The following is a 12,601-nucleotide window of genomic DNA, read 5'->3' on the forward strand; positions in this document are numbered from 1 at the left end:
GCAAATTTTCTATGATAAATTTTTTTGGGTCCCACTGAACCTGGGTCGCTGGGGTGAAAGCCCAGTGCACTAACCACTACCCTATGGAAGCCTTGCTCTCAGTGCATGGGACATGTATGGTTTTATGGTTACACGAGCAACTGGGTATCAAATTTTCTATGATAAAATTTTTTGGGTCCCACTGAGATTCGAACCAGGGTCGCTGGGGTGAATGCCCAGAGCACTAACCACTACCCTATGGAAGCCTTGCGCTCAGTGCATGGAACATGTATGGTTTTATGGTTACACGAGCAACTGTGTTGCAAATATTCTGTGGTAAAATTTTTGGGTCCCACTGAGATTCGAACCTGGGTCGCTAGGGTGAACGCCCAGAGCACTAACCACTACCCTATGGAAGCCTTGCTCTCAGTGCATGGGACATGTATGGTTTTATGGTTACACGAGCAACTGGGTTGCAAATTTTTAATGATAAAATTTTTTGGATCCCACTGAGATTCGAACCAAGGTCGCTGGGGTGAATGCCCAGAGCACTAACCACAACCCTATGGAAGCCTTGCTCTCAGTGCATGGAACATGTATGGTTTTATGGTTACACGAGCAACTGGGTATCAAATTTTCTATGGTAAAATTTTTGGGTCCCACTGAGATTCGAACCTGGGTCGCTGGGGTGAACGCCCAGAGCACTAACCACTACCCTATGGAAGCCTTGCTCTCAGTGCATGGGACATGTATGGTTTTATGGTTACACGAGCAGCGGTGTTGCAAATTTTCTATGATAAAATTGTTTTGGTCCCACTGAGATTCGAACCTAGGTCGCTGAGGTGAAAGCCCAGAGCACTAACCACTACCCTATGGAAGCCTTGCTCTCAGGATATAGGACATGTATGGTTTTATGGTTACACGAGCAACTGTGTTGCAAATTTTCTATGATAAAATTGATTTGGTCCCACGGAGATTCGAACCTGGGTCGCTGGGGTGAACGCTCAGAGCACTAACCACTACCCTATGGAAGCCTTGCTCTCAGTGTAAGGAACATGTATGGTTTTATGGAGCAGCTCACAAGCGACTAGCTGAAGACTCCACAGCAGATGTCATCACAACACGTTGTGTACACGAACACCTAGCAAAGTACAATTTAAAATGACACTGCCGGTCGAAATAGCCCACTGGTTAGAGACTCGGCTCTTGCTCGGCAAGAGCTTGGTTCGATCGATTTAGGCGTATATAGGTATACACGTTATTTAAAAACGACTATAGGTGTTATACTACGATACAAGTGTTTACCAGCTCAGTGGCCGGAGAGGAGAGTGTCCGCCCTGAGATTGGGAGGTTGTGGGTTCAAACCCCTGCCGAGTCATACCAGTGACTATAACAATGGTACCCATTTCTTCCCTGCTTGGCACTCAGTGTAAGGGGTTGAAATGGGGCCCCCCCCTGCTGCTCACGATCATTGGGACTTTTGGCACTCAGTGTAAGGCAGGGGTGTCCAAGTCCAGTCTTCGAGGGCCGCAGTTCATCCTCACGTTCTGCAGGAGCCTGATCATTGAATCAGGTGTGTTTAACGAGGGAAACTTGGAAAACATGGAGGAATGCGGCCCTCGAGGACTGGACTTGGACACCCCTGTCCTAAAGTGATCAGTTCTTTTTTCAGTTCATATGACTTCCACCGGTAGGTGTCGGTAATGCGCATTGAAGCTGGTGCCTCCCTGCTGTAAAACAAAACGAAGAAGAAAATGTTGTAACTTCCTGTTCCCGAACGAGTCGTGAATTGCATATCCTGAACGGTTCTGTGAGTGAACATGTTGGAATGCGGCCCCGAGGACTAGAGCTTGACACCTGTGACCTTTGACCATGATATTTCCCTAATAAAGTGGCCTGTTATTAGGTACACTTGAAAATGGCAGTGTACCTAATGGAGTGTCCGTGTGATTACCTTGTTAAGTGCACCTGCGTGAAAAGTTTTAGCTCCTTTTGAACGTGAAAGAAGCTAAAAGTTTTCACGCAGGTGCGCTTAACGAGGGTCACTTGGTAAACATGTTGGAACGCGGCCCCGAGGACTAGAGCTTGACACCTGTGACCTTTGACCATATTTCCCTAATAAAGTGGGTTTCAAGGTACACTTGACGACACTTCCGCTTTGAACGCCTCTTGACGCTGATTGGCTCAATAGCTATGGCAACGTCGATTGGTCACATATATTCACGTGACTAAAAACTTGGAAATAAGACTCAAAATTTGCGTTTCGTTGGTTAAAATCAAGATGTCAGTGGTCATTTTTTGCTTACAAAAATAAAAGCCTTACTATACATATGATTTACAAAAGATGCACCAGACAAGAGTTTCATTGAAATGCCTTTTTATATTAAAAGATAGCAAAGGGATAATTCACTATATCACACAACACAGCTTGTTAGTACTGCCATGGAAATACATATAGCGTCTGTTCATATTTACACATCAAATGACATCCAAACAAATCATAAATACCTCTTATTGTTAACTTTACAACAGCTATGAGACCTGTAATTCATAACATAAAGGGGAACTATTAAATAAATGGCATATTCCCTATCATTTACAAGGCTTGGAAACAGTGGTTAAAATAATCCAGCAAATGTTAAACAAAATGTTCTCCAGTGAGTACAATTAATGCAAGTCTAATTACAGTCATGAAATCCCTTTGTACAAAAACTATACAGCTCAACCAAACAGTATTTTCAACTGAAATGTCATATATCCGAAAAATACAATTTGTACAGTTTTAGCATTCCTGCAGCAGAGTCGGAGGGACCGTGAGTTGGGATGACGACGATAGCTTGGGTCACTGTAGGATACTCTGGAGGCCGACTGTCAACCAATTGTCAGAGACGAGTTTCTGTAGCTGCCAAGACCCTCTTCCATTGGCTTCAGTGCTTTGTCTAGCAGCAAAACAGCAAGTTGCTGAGCTCTAAGCAGATTCTTCAAAAATACATTGTTCTAGAAACATAGTTGAGGAGCACAACGGAATGGAGGGGGGGGGGGGCATTCTAAAAGATGTAGCGACAGGTTAAATATTTTCAAGTGATATGTTGCTAAACTACAACCCTCACTGCGGTCCATCTTGCAGACTTTCTAAATTATGCTACGCTACTGTTGCAAATATGCAAGTGCATTTTTGCACCAAAGATTTGGAGTTTACCTCCTACAATAAAATGATAATATTGTTTACTGATTTTTGCATTCATATACTTTTGTTCCATAGAGAACGAAGAAAATTGCACCGGTTGAAAGATATGCTAATATTACTGTAATCGACAGCGTTTCTAAAAAGTGGGTTCAATTTGCAGGTAATGTGATAATGTAAAATGTGATAGTTTTTTTTTTTTATGCCAAAACGAGTCAGAATATATATATACTGTATATAATGTAGCAGCCTTCGAAAAATTGAATGGAAAAGAATTTGGGGTTTTCTATAGCGATGCACTAAAAGACGTTACAATTAATGCACTTTTATATTACCAAAAAGTAAATTGGCAAAGTTGAGATATTTTGTAACATTGTTAAAACCAAGAAGCGTTATGTCACAATCATAAGTGCTGTGTAGATTTTAAAATGACATGAACTAATGAGCGGTGACATAATTGTTCTGATAAAATTACAATTTAGTCTATAACAAACTTGCTAGCTATGACCAACCAAGACGCAAAATAATTAAATTCCAGAAAACATTTCTACTTTGTGTCACCTACTTTCTGCCTTTATGGTCTTACGTGTGCTTTTTCTTAAAATTTGTGGCACAAAGTATATATAGTATATACATATTTAAAAGCACAACTACCTGCATGGTGAGATGATATTTCATGTAAAATGGTTCCAACAAATGAGTTAAAAATAATGTACAGGAACATTTTTGTGACTTTTAAAATATACTTGCGCAATCAACTTAAGAGTTAGCTTGTTAAAAAAAATATTATCAAAGAGGGTTTCTACTGTTGTGAAATGAAAATTGTGACAACTTAATATCGACTTGTAAATGTGAGAAGAAACACGGGGACTTGTTCAAGCCCCACCCTTTGGCACTGTCATAAATACAACGCTTGAATATCTGCTGCGCAAAGCTCGACACAACACTCACTGTTTCCGTGAAAGTCGGGAAGCCCACTCAGAAGTACAAAAATCATTAATAAATAGAGTTCATAAAGAGATGAGTGGTTTTAGGGTACCATAGTTAAGAGTCTTGGGAGAGGGGGGGGGGGGGCACTCTCCTAAAAATGGCGATGTTGTACACTGAGATATTTGTCGCAATGAGAGTCTGGATCCTTTAGTGTTTGCATCGCTTCTCGCTTCCTCCCAAGAGTCCTTTGCCTTTTCTGATTCCAGCATACTAATTAGTTTACAAATTTGCCTGAAGGCATTTTAGCACAGCACGATTGGGGCCTGTGTGTGTCTGTGTGTGTGTGTGTGTGTGTGTATCTACAAGTAGGACGGAGCAGCAGTTGGCAACTTGTTTGTTTGCTTTTGACTCTAAATTTACATCCACACCTTGAAACATCTGTCCGGAACAACCGAGACAACAGACGGACGCACTTGCGTGTTTTTGCAACATAGGCCGATGGATCTAAAATACACGGGCCGGCCTCAATTCTCGCTCTCCGTGGAGGGCTTGCACATGGACATCCATCCGGTGTCGGGCAGGCAACGCTGGGAGTGACGCTGAGGGGTGATGGCCGAAGGGGTGAGGGTGCTTATGGAGGAGCATTCGGACGCCTCCTCTTGAAGGAGTTGCTCCGTCTCGCCGTCATCCAGTGAAGCGCTGCTGGCTTGTAGAGAAACGGTGTCCGTGCGCATGCAGGTGTGCAGACCCCCTCGCGACGGTTTGATTTGTTTCAGATCATCCCAGTAAAGTTCCTCGGTGGACAGAAGACACACGCCCTCCACGATACGGATCTTCTCCTTGGTGTACCCTCCATCCACACCACCCTGGAGAAAAAAAGATCAGTTAGTTAGAGAGCATCTAAAATGTTGCTCAACACCACCAAGGTGTTTAAAGATCAAGTTTTGTTTCCAATCTCTGTTGATATCAACCATGGGAGTGACCAAGCAATTATTCACTCAAAGCAAAACAACTCAGGTCAATGTTAACCAATCCAGACGTGGAGATTTTTTTTGTCTAACGTTTTCTTTTTTATTCTCCAAAAATCTAAGGTGTCAAACTCAAGGCAAGAGGGCCGGATACGGCCCGCAACATCATTTTACGTGGCCCGCAAAGACAAATTTTTCATCGACTTTGTGTCATTACTAAAATTACAAATGTCTTCCCTTTTGAAAAATAGAGACATTGCTAGAAATTTTGCTTAACTTTTTTAATATTTGAAAATCAATTTACAAGTCTCTGATTCCAAAACTAGTTATTCATCAGTTTGTTGTGGTTTTTGTGACAATCGTAATGGCCCTTCGAGGGAAACTATGACTAACAAAAATGAATGACACCCCTAGTTTAAATCTTCATGCTTACTGATTCTCAGAAAATAAAAAAATTGGTTCCAGTTTACTAAGCGCTCACTCTGCCATCTTTAACGGAGACATTAAAAGCGATCAAACACAGCTTCCGTATTCTTTCGGCAAGACTTTGACATGGACCTCAAGCAACTTGTTAGTCGCACTCACTACAGCAAACGTCAAATGAAAAACAGATCTAAGAAAATGGCTCCGACAGCATCTGGTTGTCTAGAATCGAGTCGTAAAGAAAGAAAACCAAGCTGGCACACTTTGATTCATGCCGTCATGTATCTACCTCTCCACGTCTCAAAAGATAAAGGGGGAGAGGGAGTTGTAGGGGTGAGAGAGCTGCGGGGAGTAAAAGAGAGGCAGGAAAAGATGAGTGCGCTGCTTTAAAATCCATCCAGGTGATAAAGATCAACCCTCAAATCAAGTCGTTTTCAAATCAAACTTTTTATTACCTCTTTCTTATATCGAAGTTGATTATATATGGGAGGCTTCTGCGAGGCCTCGATCTTGACCTCTTGCGTGGAGGTCCGGTAGGAAGGGTTACTATAGGTCAGGTTGCTGACCCCTGGCTCGGCAAACTTGGACTTTTTGTGACTGTTGGTGGAAAATACAACAATTAAATTTCAGGTACATGAAATGATGTCGTATGAGAGACTCACCGGTAAATAATCAAAGCAATGATAAGAATGAGAATGGCCAGTATGGTCAAAACGCCTCCAATCACATAGCTGACGTGAAGTCCTTCACCTGTAACATCAAGCATGTGTTGACTGCTCGGATTTTACGTGCTCGACTTGTCCCACAGAAGGATCTGCTGAATACTGACCGTGTGGAGCAGTGACCACGTTACTCTGTAAGCAGCCGTATACATTCGGGTTCTTGTTAGTGCAGCTGCGGATTAAAATATGAAAACAACTTGAGAGAGTGAACGGATCATTTTGTGTTTAGAACCCGAAAAAATTCGAAAAAAAAAAAGTTACAATTAAATGAAATTTATTTTGTGTGTTTATGATCTGAAAAAATTCAAAAAAAAAAAGAGAGAGTGACGGAAAAATTCTAAAAAAAAATAAAAAAAAAAAAATATATATATATATATATATATATATATATATATATATATATATTTTTTTTTTTTATATAAATATATAAAATATATATATATATATATATATATATATATATATATTTTTTTTTTTTTTATTTTTTTTTAGAATTTTTCCGTCACTCTCTCTTTTTTTTTTTGAATTTTTTCAGATCATAAACACACAAATATATATATAATATATATATATATTTTGTGTGTTTATAATCCGAAAAATTATAAAAATGTTTTAGAAAAAAAAAAAATCAAAAAAAAAAGTTTAAATGAAAAGAAATGATATTTTCTGTGTTTGTGATCCCCCCCCCCCCCCAAAAAAAAAATATACAAATTAAGCAGGAATGAAAATGTGTGGCCATACTTGATCAGTGAGGGTTTTCTTTGGGAGGTCTCAGTTGAAGCTTTGGGGATCTTATTAGGAACTGGGGTGCTGCTGGATTCTCTGCTGGGAGAAGTTGGGATGTAGCCTGCAACTATTTAAAGAACATGGTTAAGTATAAAAAAACCTTGCTCATAAAATAACTGAGCGGGAGCACTCACTGGTGGAGCAAGGGCGTCCGTCTGGTTCATCTGGGCATGCGCAGACAAAAGTGTTGGTCTTGGCAAAACAGAGATGAGTGCAGCCTCCATTGTTCACCCCGCAGAGGTTGGTACCTAACAAAAGAGGGAGGAACTTTCAGCCAAAGAGGTCTTCTGAACCGTTTTGGGACAAATGGAGCTTTGCAAACCATGTGACCTTCAACGACAGCTGCTATGGAATCACGGTGTAGTCTTTTACCACGTGAACGTATCTCTTACCCGTCTGCCTGTTAGGTGATACCACTATAATGTCCATGAGACCCTCAACATTGGCCAGCACAGTTTCCTTGTTACGGCCAGTGTGTTTGTCCACCCGCTGGATGGACTTAGTCTGCCAATCAGTCCAATAGATCCAACGGTCTTGCTGCGAGAGTCGGGAGAAAGGGGTTAGAGGGGAGGACACCGGCTTCAACTGGGGAAACGAAGAGAGGAAAGGAAAACACAGACAAGGAGAAGGGGGATGGGAGGAATAAAGGAGGGGAGGAGAAGGAGGAAGAAAAATGAGGGTCAGAGTGGAAAGGAAGAAGAAGAAATGGTCAAGTCAAATGAGCCAAGTATGAACTGGAGGACGAGCAGATGACCGGTGAGCAGAGGAACACGGCGAGCTGACACGTGACAGAGCAGGTGAGTGGCGGAGGCAGCCATGAGGAAGGGTCAGTCCGGTGATTGCTAGCTAGCTACCTGGGTGAGGGCGAAGGGGTGGGAAACTGGGCTAACGAGGATCTGACGCAATTTTCCGTTCAGGTCAGAACTCTCGATCCGGTCCAAGTGGGCATCGACCCAAAAGATCCTGCGGAATGAACATAGAATGATGGGCCTGTAGATCAAGCGCATGTTCGGAGACTAAAGGCAGGTCTGTTCTGACCTCCGTGTGTCGTAGTCCAGAGTGAGTCCATTGGGCCAACCGAGGTCAGTATTGATCAGGACTTTGCGATCTGTGCCATCCAGGTGGGATCGCTCGATCTTTGCGATATGACCCCAATCGGTCCAGAATAGGAACCTGTGGAGACAAGGTTGGACAGGTGAGATGAGAAACAAAATGCTGTGAGATGTTCCAGTAGGATTCTGTCCTTGCTCACCCTTTGCTCGGGAACACGGCGATGGCTCTGGGTTCATCCAAACTGTTGTTGACTAACACTTTGCGGCTGGTTCCGTCAATACGCGCCACCTCGATGGTATTACGTCCCGTGTCGGTCCAGTACATGTTTCTGGCCACCCAGTCCACAGCCAGCCCATCTGTGGTCTTTAATCCCTGGCTGATAACAGTCTCCATGCCGGTACCATCCAGGTTTGAACGTCTACGAGTAAAATGAGAAACCACGGCGGTATTACAAAAACCTTAGACCAGCAGAATTTCGGGCTGGTACCTTATCACGTCCAAGGTGACGTCGGTGTAGTAGAGTTTCCCATCCACACTGTCGTAGTCTAGCGAAATGACATTGTGCAGCTCGGGGACGGGTACGTGCACGTCCGTGTGATCGTTCGTGTCCAAGGAGATTCTTCGCACGCTGACGCGGTTGGAGAAGACCAGAAAGGTTTCGGGGGAGTTGTCACACGATCTGCCGTCTCCCTTGAGTAGGATGCCGGTGGGACAAGCGCAGGAGGTGCCATTGGGGCGAGGGAGGCACAAGTGAGTGCAGCCTCCGTTCTTCCTGCTACACTTGTTGAATCCTGAAGATGAGGGAGGAGAGAATGATGTTTCTGCAGGAGAAGCGATGCTCATACAAGACTTACCCAGAGCTCTCTCTCTGTCCACAGCCTGAATGTCCATGAGACCAGGCAGGTTGGAACGAACAGTGATAGTGTTCTCGCCGGAGTTCTTGTCTGCCCGCTGGATGCTGCGGCTCTGCCAGTCAGTCCAATAGATGTGAGAGCCTAAGAGGGTTAAACCGTACGGGTGCTGGACTGGCGTCACCAGGGTGTGGCGGTTCTGACCGTTCAGATCGGCAGCTTCGATGCGCTACGGAGGGTAAGAGGGTGGACAAGATGATTTCAGTCATATCATCTTCCATCGAGTACAGCGTTTTGAAGTGATGGGAAAATGAAGCTTCGAAAATGCTTCATGAACCAGTTGTATTTTTTGGACTCCTCTAGATGGCATTGTTGGTTCAAATAAAGTGGTTTACAAAATTGCAAGTCAACGTATTTTCAACCCGACAGTGCCATCTAGAAGACTAAAAAATACACCCACTTGTTCATGAAGCGAATTTGAAGCTTCATTTTCCCCATCACTAGAATTTTGTCCAAGCACAACAAAGTGAGGAACAAGGAGTCAACACTCACCTCAGTATGAGCATCAGCCCACAACAACTGCGAGCCGGCCATGTCTATGGCAAGACCATTGGGCCATCCCAGGTTGTTATTGATGAGGATCACTCGATCAGAACCATCCATCGCTGAGCGCTCCAACTTAGCATGTTCGCCCCAGTCCGACCAGTACATATAACTAATCCACAGACAGGTTACGAAGTTATGTAAACATCCTGAGTCGAAATATATGCTAACAAAAACAAAGTCTCACCCCATCTCATGGTAAAGAGCAATGGCACGAGGGCTGTCCAGGTTCTGCCACACCAGAACTTTTCTCATGGAGCCATCCAGATTAGCAACTTCTATCCGGTTGGTTCCTGTATCGGTCCAGTAAATTTTCCGGCCGACTGCATCGACTGCCAGACCGTCAGTTGTCATCAGTCCTGCAGAGAGAGAAGTCGATGGATCTTGTCATACTGAAGCTGCGCTTGAAATTGAGTTCTGAACAGGCGTCACCTGAAGAAATGATGTCTTCATGAGCGCTTCCATTGATGTTGGCTCTGCTGATTCTTTTAAGCGTGCTGTCCGACCAGTACACCTTGCCTGCAGAAGAGCCAACATTGATCACCCACTTTACTGAAACCTGAGCCCAGCTTCTTCGACAGGACACACAAACCGTCTTGCGGGTCCACTCCGATAGCAATCGTGTTTTTCATGGACGTGTTGACGGCGAGAACCACGTCGGCGAAATAGGGAATGTCCAAAGACACCATTCTAATGTCCGTTCGCCGTGCAAAGATCAGGAAGCTGTTCATTCCTGTTGAAAAAAAAAAAGATTATTTTTTTTTATGTATGGGAACAATTTATCTAAGATGGCTTGTGTAAAAAAAAAAAAAATGTTCATACCAGGCATGCAGGTCTTTCCATTTGCTTGAAGGTTGATGCCAGTGGGACAAGAACAACTGTAGGCTTTGGGAGCAGGAGCCAACAGGCAGAGATGACTACAACCTCCATTATTCACCGCACATGGGTTGTGGACTATGAGTGGAGGAGCACAAAAAAAAATAAAAAATTCCGCTCACAAACGGAGCTTCCTTTCTCGGCAAATCATAAACATAAGATATCTGTGCTTAGATCTGTCACCAGTTTTGAAACAAGTTGTTTTAAGCAGTGGCTGACTCAAAAATATTTCATTAGGGGAACACGCACCAGTTTCACGGTGTCTCTGGAACATGTGGATATCCATGAGGTTCTCCAGGTTTTCCGCAAGTGTGTGCCGACCCAGGCCGGTAAGTTTGTTAGCACTCTGGATGCTCTTGGACTGCCAGTCAGTCCAGTACAGCATGTCTTCGTGTACGGTGAGGCCAAAGGGGTGAGGCAGCTGACTGCCAATCAGAACCTGGATCGGATGACTTTGATTAATCGTTACTCAAGCAAAACCAGGTTTGGGATTTTTCAATGAGAGTCCTTCAAACTGCTACGGAAACAAAAATAAAATAAAATTGTATGAAATAAAACAAAGAGTACCTCAAACTTTCTACTGCTTTATAAGTATATTTATAAATATTTATAAATAAAATACAATGAAATAAAATAAATAAAATGAAACTAAATAAATAAAAATAAAAGATAAATAAATAAAAATAAAAAATAAATAAACCCTCTCTAACCTGTCGTTCCGAACCATCAAAGTTCCCATATTCAATTGTCTTCATGCCGGCATCGGCCCAGTACAGCCGTTTAGTCTCGTAGTCAATGGCAAGTCCGTTGGGCCATGTCAAGTTGGAAGAGATGATGACTACGCGACTCGACGAGTCCATCCCTGCACGCTCAATCTTTGGGTTGGCCCCCCAGTCAGTCCAGTACATGAAACTGTGAGGGAAAAAAAAAAAAAAATAATCAACATTTGAGGAATTCCTGGAGCGTAGGGTCTCTCATATTTTTAAATATGCTCACCCTCCAATAGGGTCCACAACAATATCCCTGGGTCGGTCAAGGTTCTCCCATATGAGGACAGTCCGCATGCTCCCATCGGCATTAGAAACTTCAATGCGATCTGTGCCTGGATTTAAAAAAAAACATGATATAAATAAAATTTGCTGCCCATGTATTATAATGTAATCTAAATTAATTTTTAAAACTGGGTTGGTTACCAGCATCAGTCCAGTAGAGTTTGTTGGTCACCCAATCAATAGCCAAACCTGCTGGACTCTCCAGACTGGTGTCCACCACAACCTGCAAAAAAAAAAAAAAAAAACCTTTTAATATCGTTCACAAGATTGGAGACTTCATTGCAAATTTGTTCTTTTGTTTTTTTGTTATGGAGCTGTCTGTACTCTTCAATGGGTTTCATCAAGATAAAATTACACTTCTTCATCGCTAGGTGGCAGTATTGTACTCTTCCTGCCTTGCTGAAAGTTGAATAAACCACACAGAATTGATCCATTTGGAAGAGTTTTTTTGCTCACCTCCTGCTTGCTGCCATTCCAAAGGGCTCTGTTGATGGAGTCAGTGGTGACATCCGTCCAGTAGATGTAGCCATCTTTGGCATCCCAGTCCAGTGCCACAGCGTTGCGCACGTCAGCCAGAGGGATGACATCATCTGACATATCCTCTGTGTCGAAGCTGATTCGTCGGATGTCCGTCCTTCGGGCAAAAAGCAGGAACTTGTCAAGACCTGATTAAAGACCAAAGGTCTTCTGTCAGTCTTCTATTTTTAACAATGGGTCAACAATAAAAAAACAACAACACAATGTACACCACTCATAAATCACCATTTTTATTTTGAAAAATGAATAATACGATGTGACTGGTTTATTTACTCTATCTCCATATTAATGTGAATAGTTAGAAGAAGTAAAGAACTCACTGTTAGCGCAGTTGCTGTGGTCCACTTTTTTAAAACCAGTTGGGCAAGCGCAGGTGTAAGTCTTGTTGCCAGGGAGACACAAGTGGCTGCAACCTCCATTGTTAGCACCGCAGCGGTTCTTTCCCCCTACAACAGAGCCAACCACAAAAAGTAAAAAACTAAATCGGGCAAAAACCTATGTTGCATCCTAAAACAAATCGAAATGGTAATTAATTTTAAAAAAGTAAAAAAAAAAAAAAGTAGAGAATAATTCATTCCCAAAAATGAAAGAGGAGAGAGTAATGCAAAAATGTAATGCAAGCATCCAACATTTCGTA

The 12,601-nt window shown here is 42.8% G+C and overlaps 1 protein-coding gene across 3 annotated transcripts in view; it reads right to left on the reverse strand.

The window, feature by feature from the left end:
- Positions 1–2,339: 2,339 nt before the first annotated feature.
- lrp4 (low density lipoprotein receptor-related protein 4) overlaps positions 2,340–12,601 on the reverse strand; it is a 51,354-nt gene continuing 41,092 nt past the window's right edge. Inside the window, exons 16-38 of one of the 3 annotated variants that reach the window (XM_088370135.1) lie at positions 12,285–12,410; positions 11,884–12,092; positions 11,569–11,650; positions 11,372–11,477; positions 11,086–11,287; positions 10,625–10,814; positions 10,322–10,453; positions 10,092–10,232; positions 9,932–10,018; positions 9,687–9,858; positions 9,449–9,611; positions 8,900–9,125; positions 8,533–8,836; positions 8,245–8,463; positions 8,031–8,165; positions 7,847–7,955; positions 7,385–7,529; positions 7,127–7,240; positions 6,948–7,059; positions 6,314–6,378; positions 6,147–6,234; positions 5,940–6,081; positions 2,340–4,959 (exon numbers count right to left, since the gene is read on the reverse strand). In XM_088370135.1, the coding sequence (XP_088226261.1) occupies positions 4,618–4,959; positions 5,940–6,081; positions 6,147–6,234; positions 6,314–6,378; positions 6,948–7,059; positions 7,127–7,240; positions 7,385–7,529; positions 7,847–7,955; positions 8,031–8,165; positions 8,245–8,463; positions 8,533–8,836; positions 8,900–9,125; positions 9,449–9,611; positions 9,687–9,858; positions 9,932–10,018; positions 10,092–10,232; positions 10,322–10,453; positions 10,625–10,814; positions 11,086–11,287; positions 11,372–11,477; positions 11,569–11,650; positions 11,884–12,092; positions 12,285–12,410 (3,611 nt within the window). In that variant the 3' untranslated portion in view covers positions 2,340–4,617. Of the gene's footprint in view, positions 4,960–5,769; positions 5,827–5,939; positions 6,082–6,146; positions 6,235–6,313; positions 6,379–6,947; positions 7,060–7,126; positions 7,241–7,384; positions 7,578–7,846; positions 7,956–8,030; positions 8,166–8,244; positions 8,464–8,532; positions 8,837–8,899; positions 9,126–9,448; positions 9,612–9,686; positions 9,859–9,931; positions 10,019–10,091; positions 10,233–10,321; positions 10,454–10,624; positions 10,815–11,085; positions 11,288–11,371; positions 11,478–11,568; positions 11,651–11,883; positions 12,093–12,284; positions 12,411–12,601 lie in introns of those variants that run through there. The other 2 variants (XM_088370134.1, XM_088370136.1) reach the window with 2 other exon arrangements.

This window comes from Syngnathus floridae, chromosome 3 (genome assembly GCF_059516105.1).
Source record: "Syngnathus floridae isolate MCC-2025c chromosome 3, RoL_Sflo_1.0, whole genome shotgun sequence".
In the NCBI taxonomy this organism is placed as follows: domain Eukaryota; kingdom Metazoa; phylum Chordata; class Actinopteri; order Syngnathiformes; family Syngnathidae; genus Syngnathus; species Syngnathus floridae.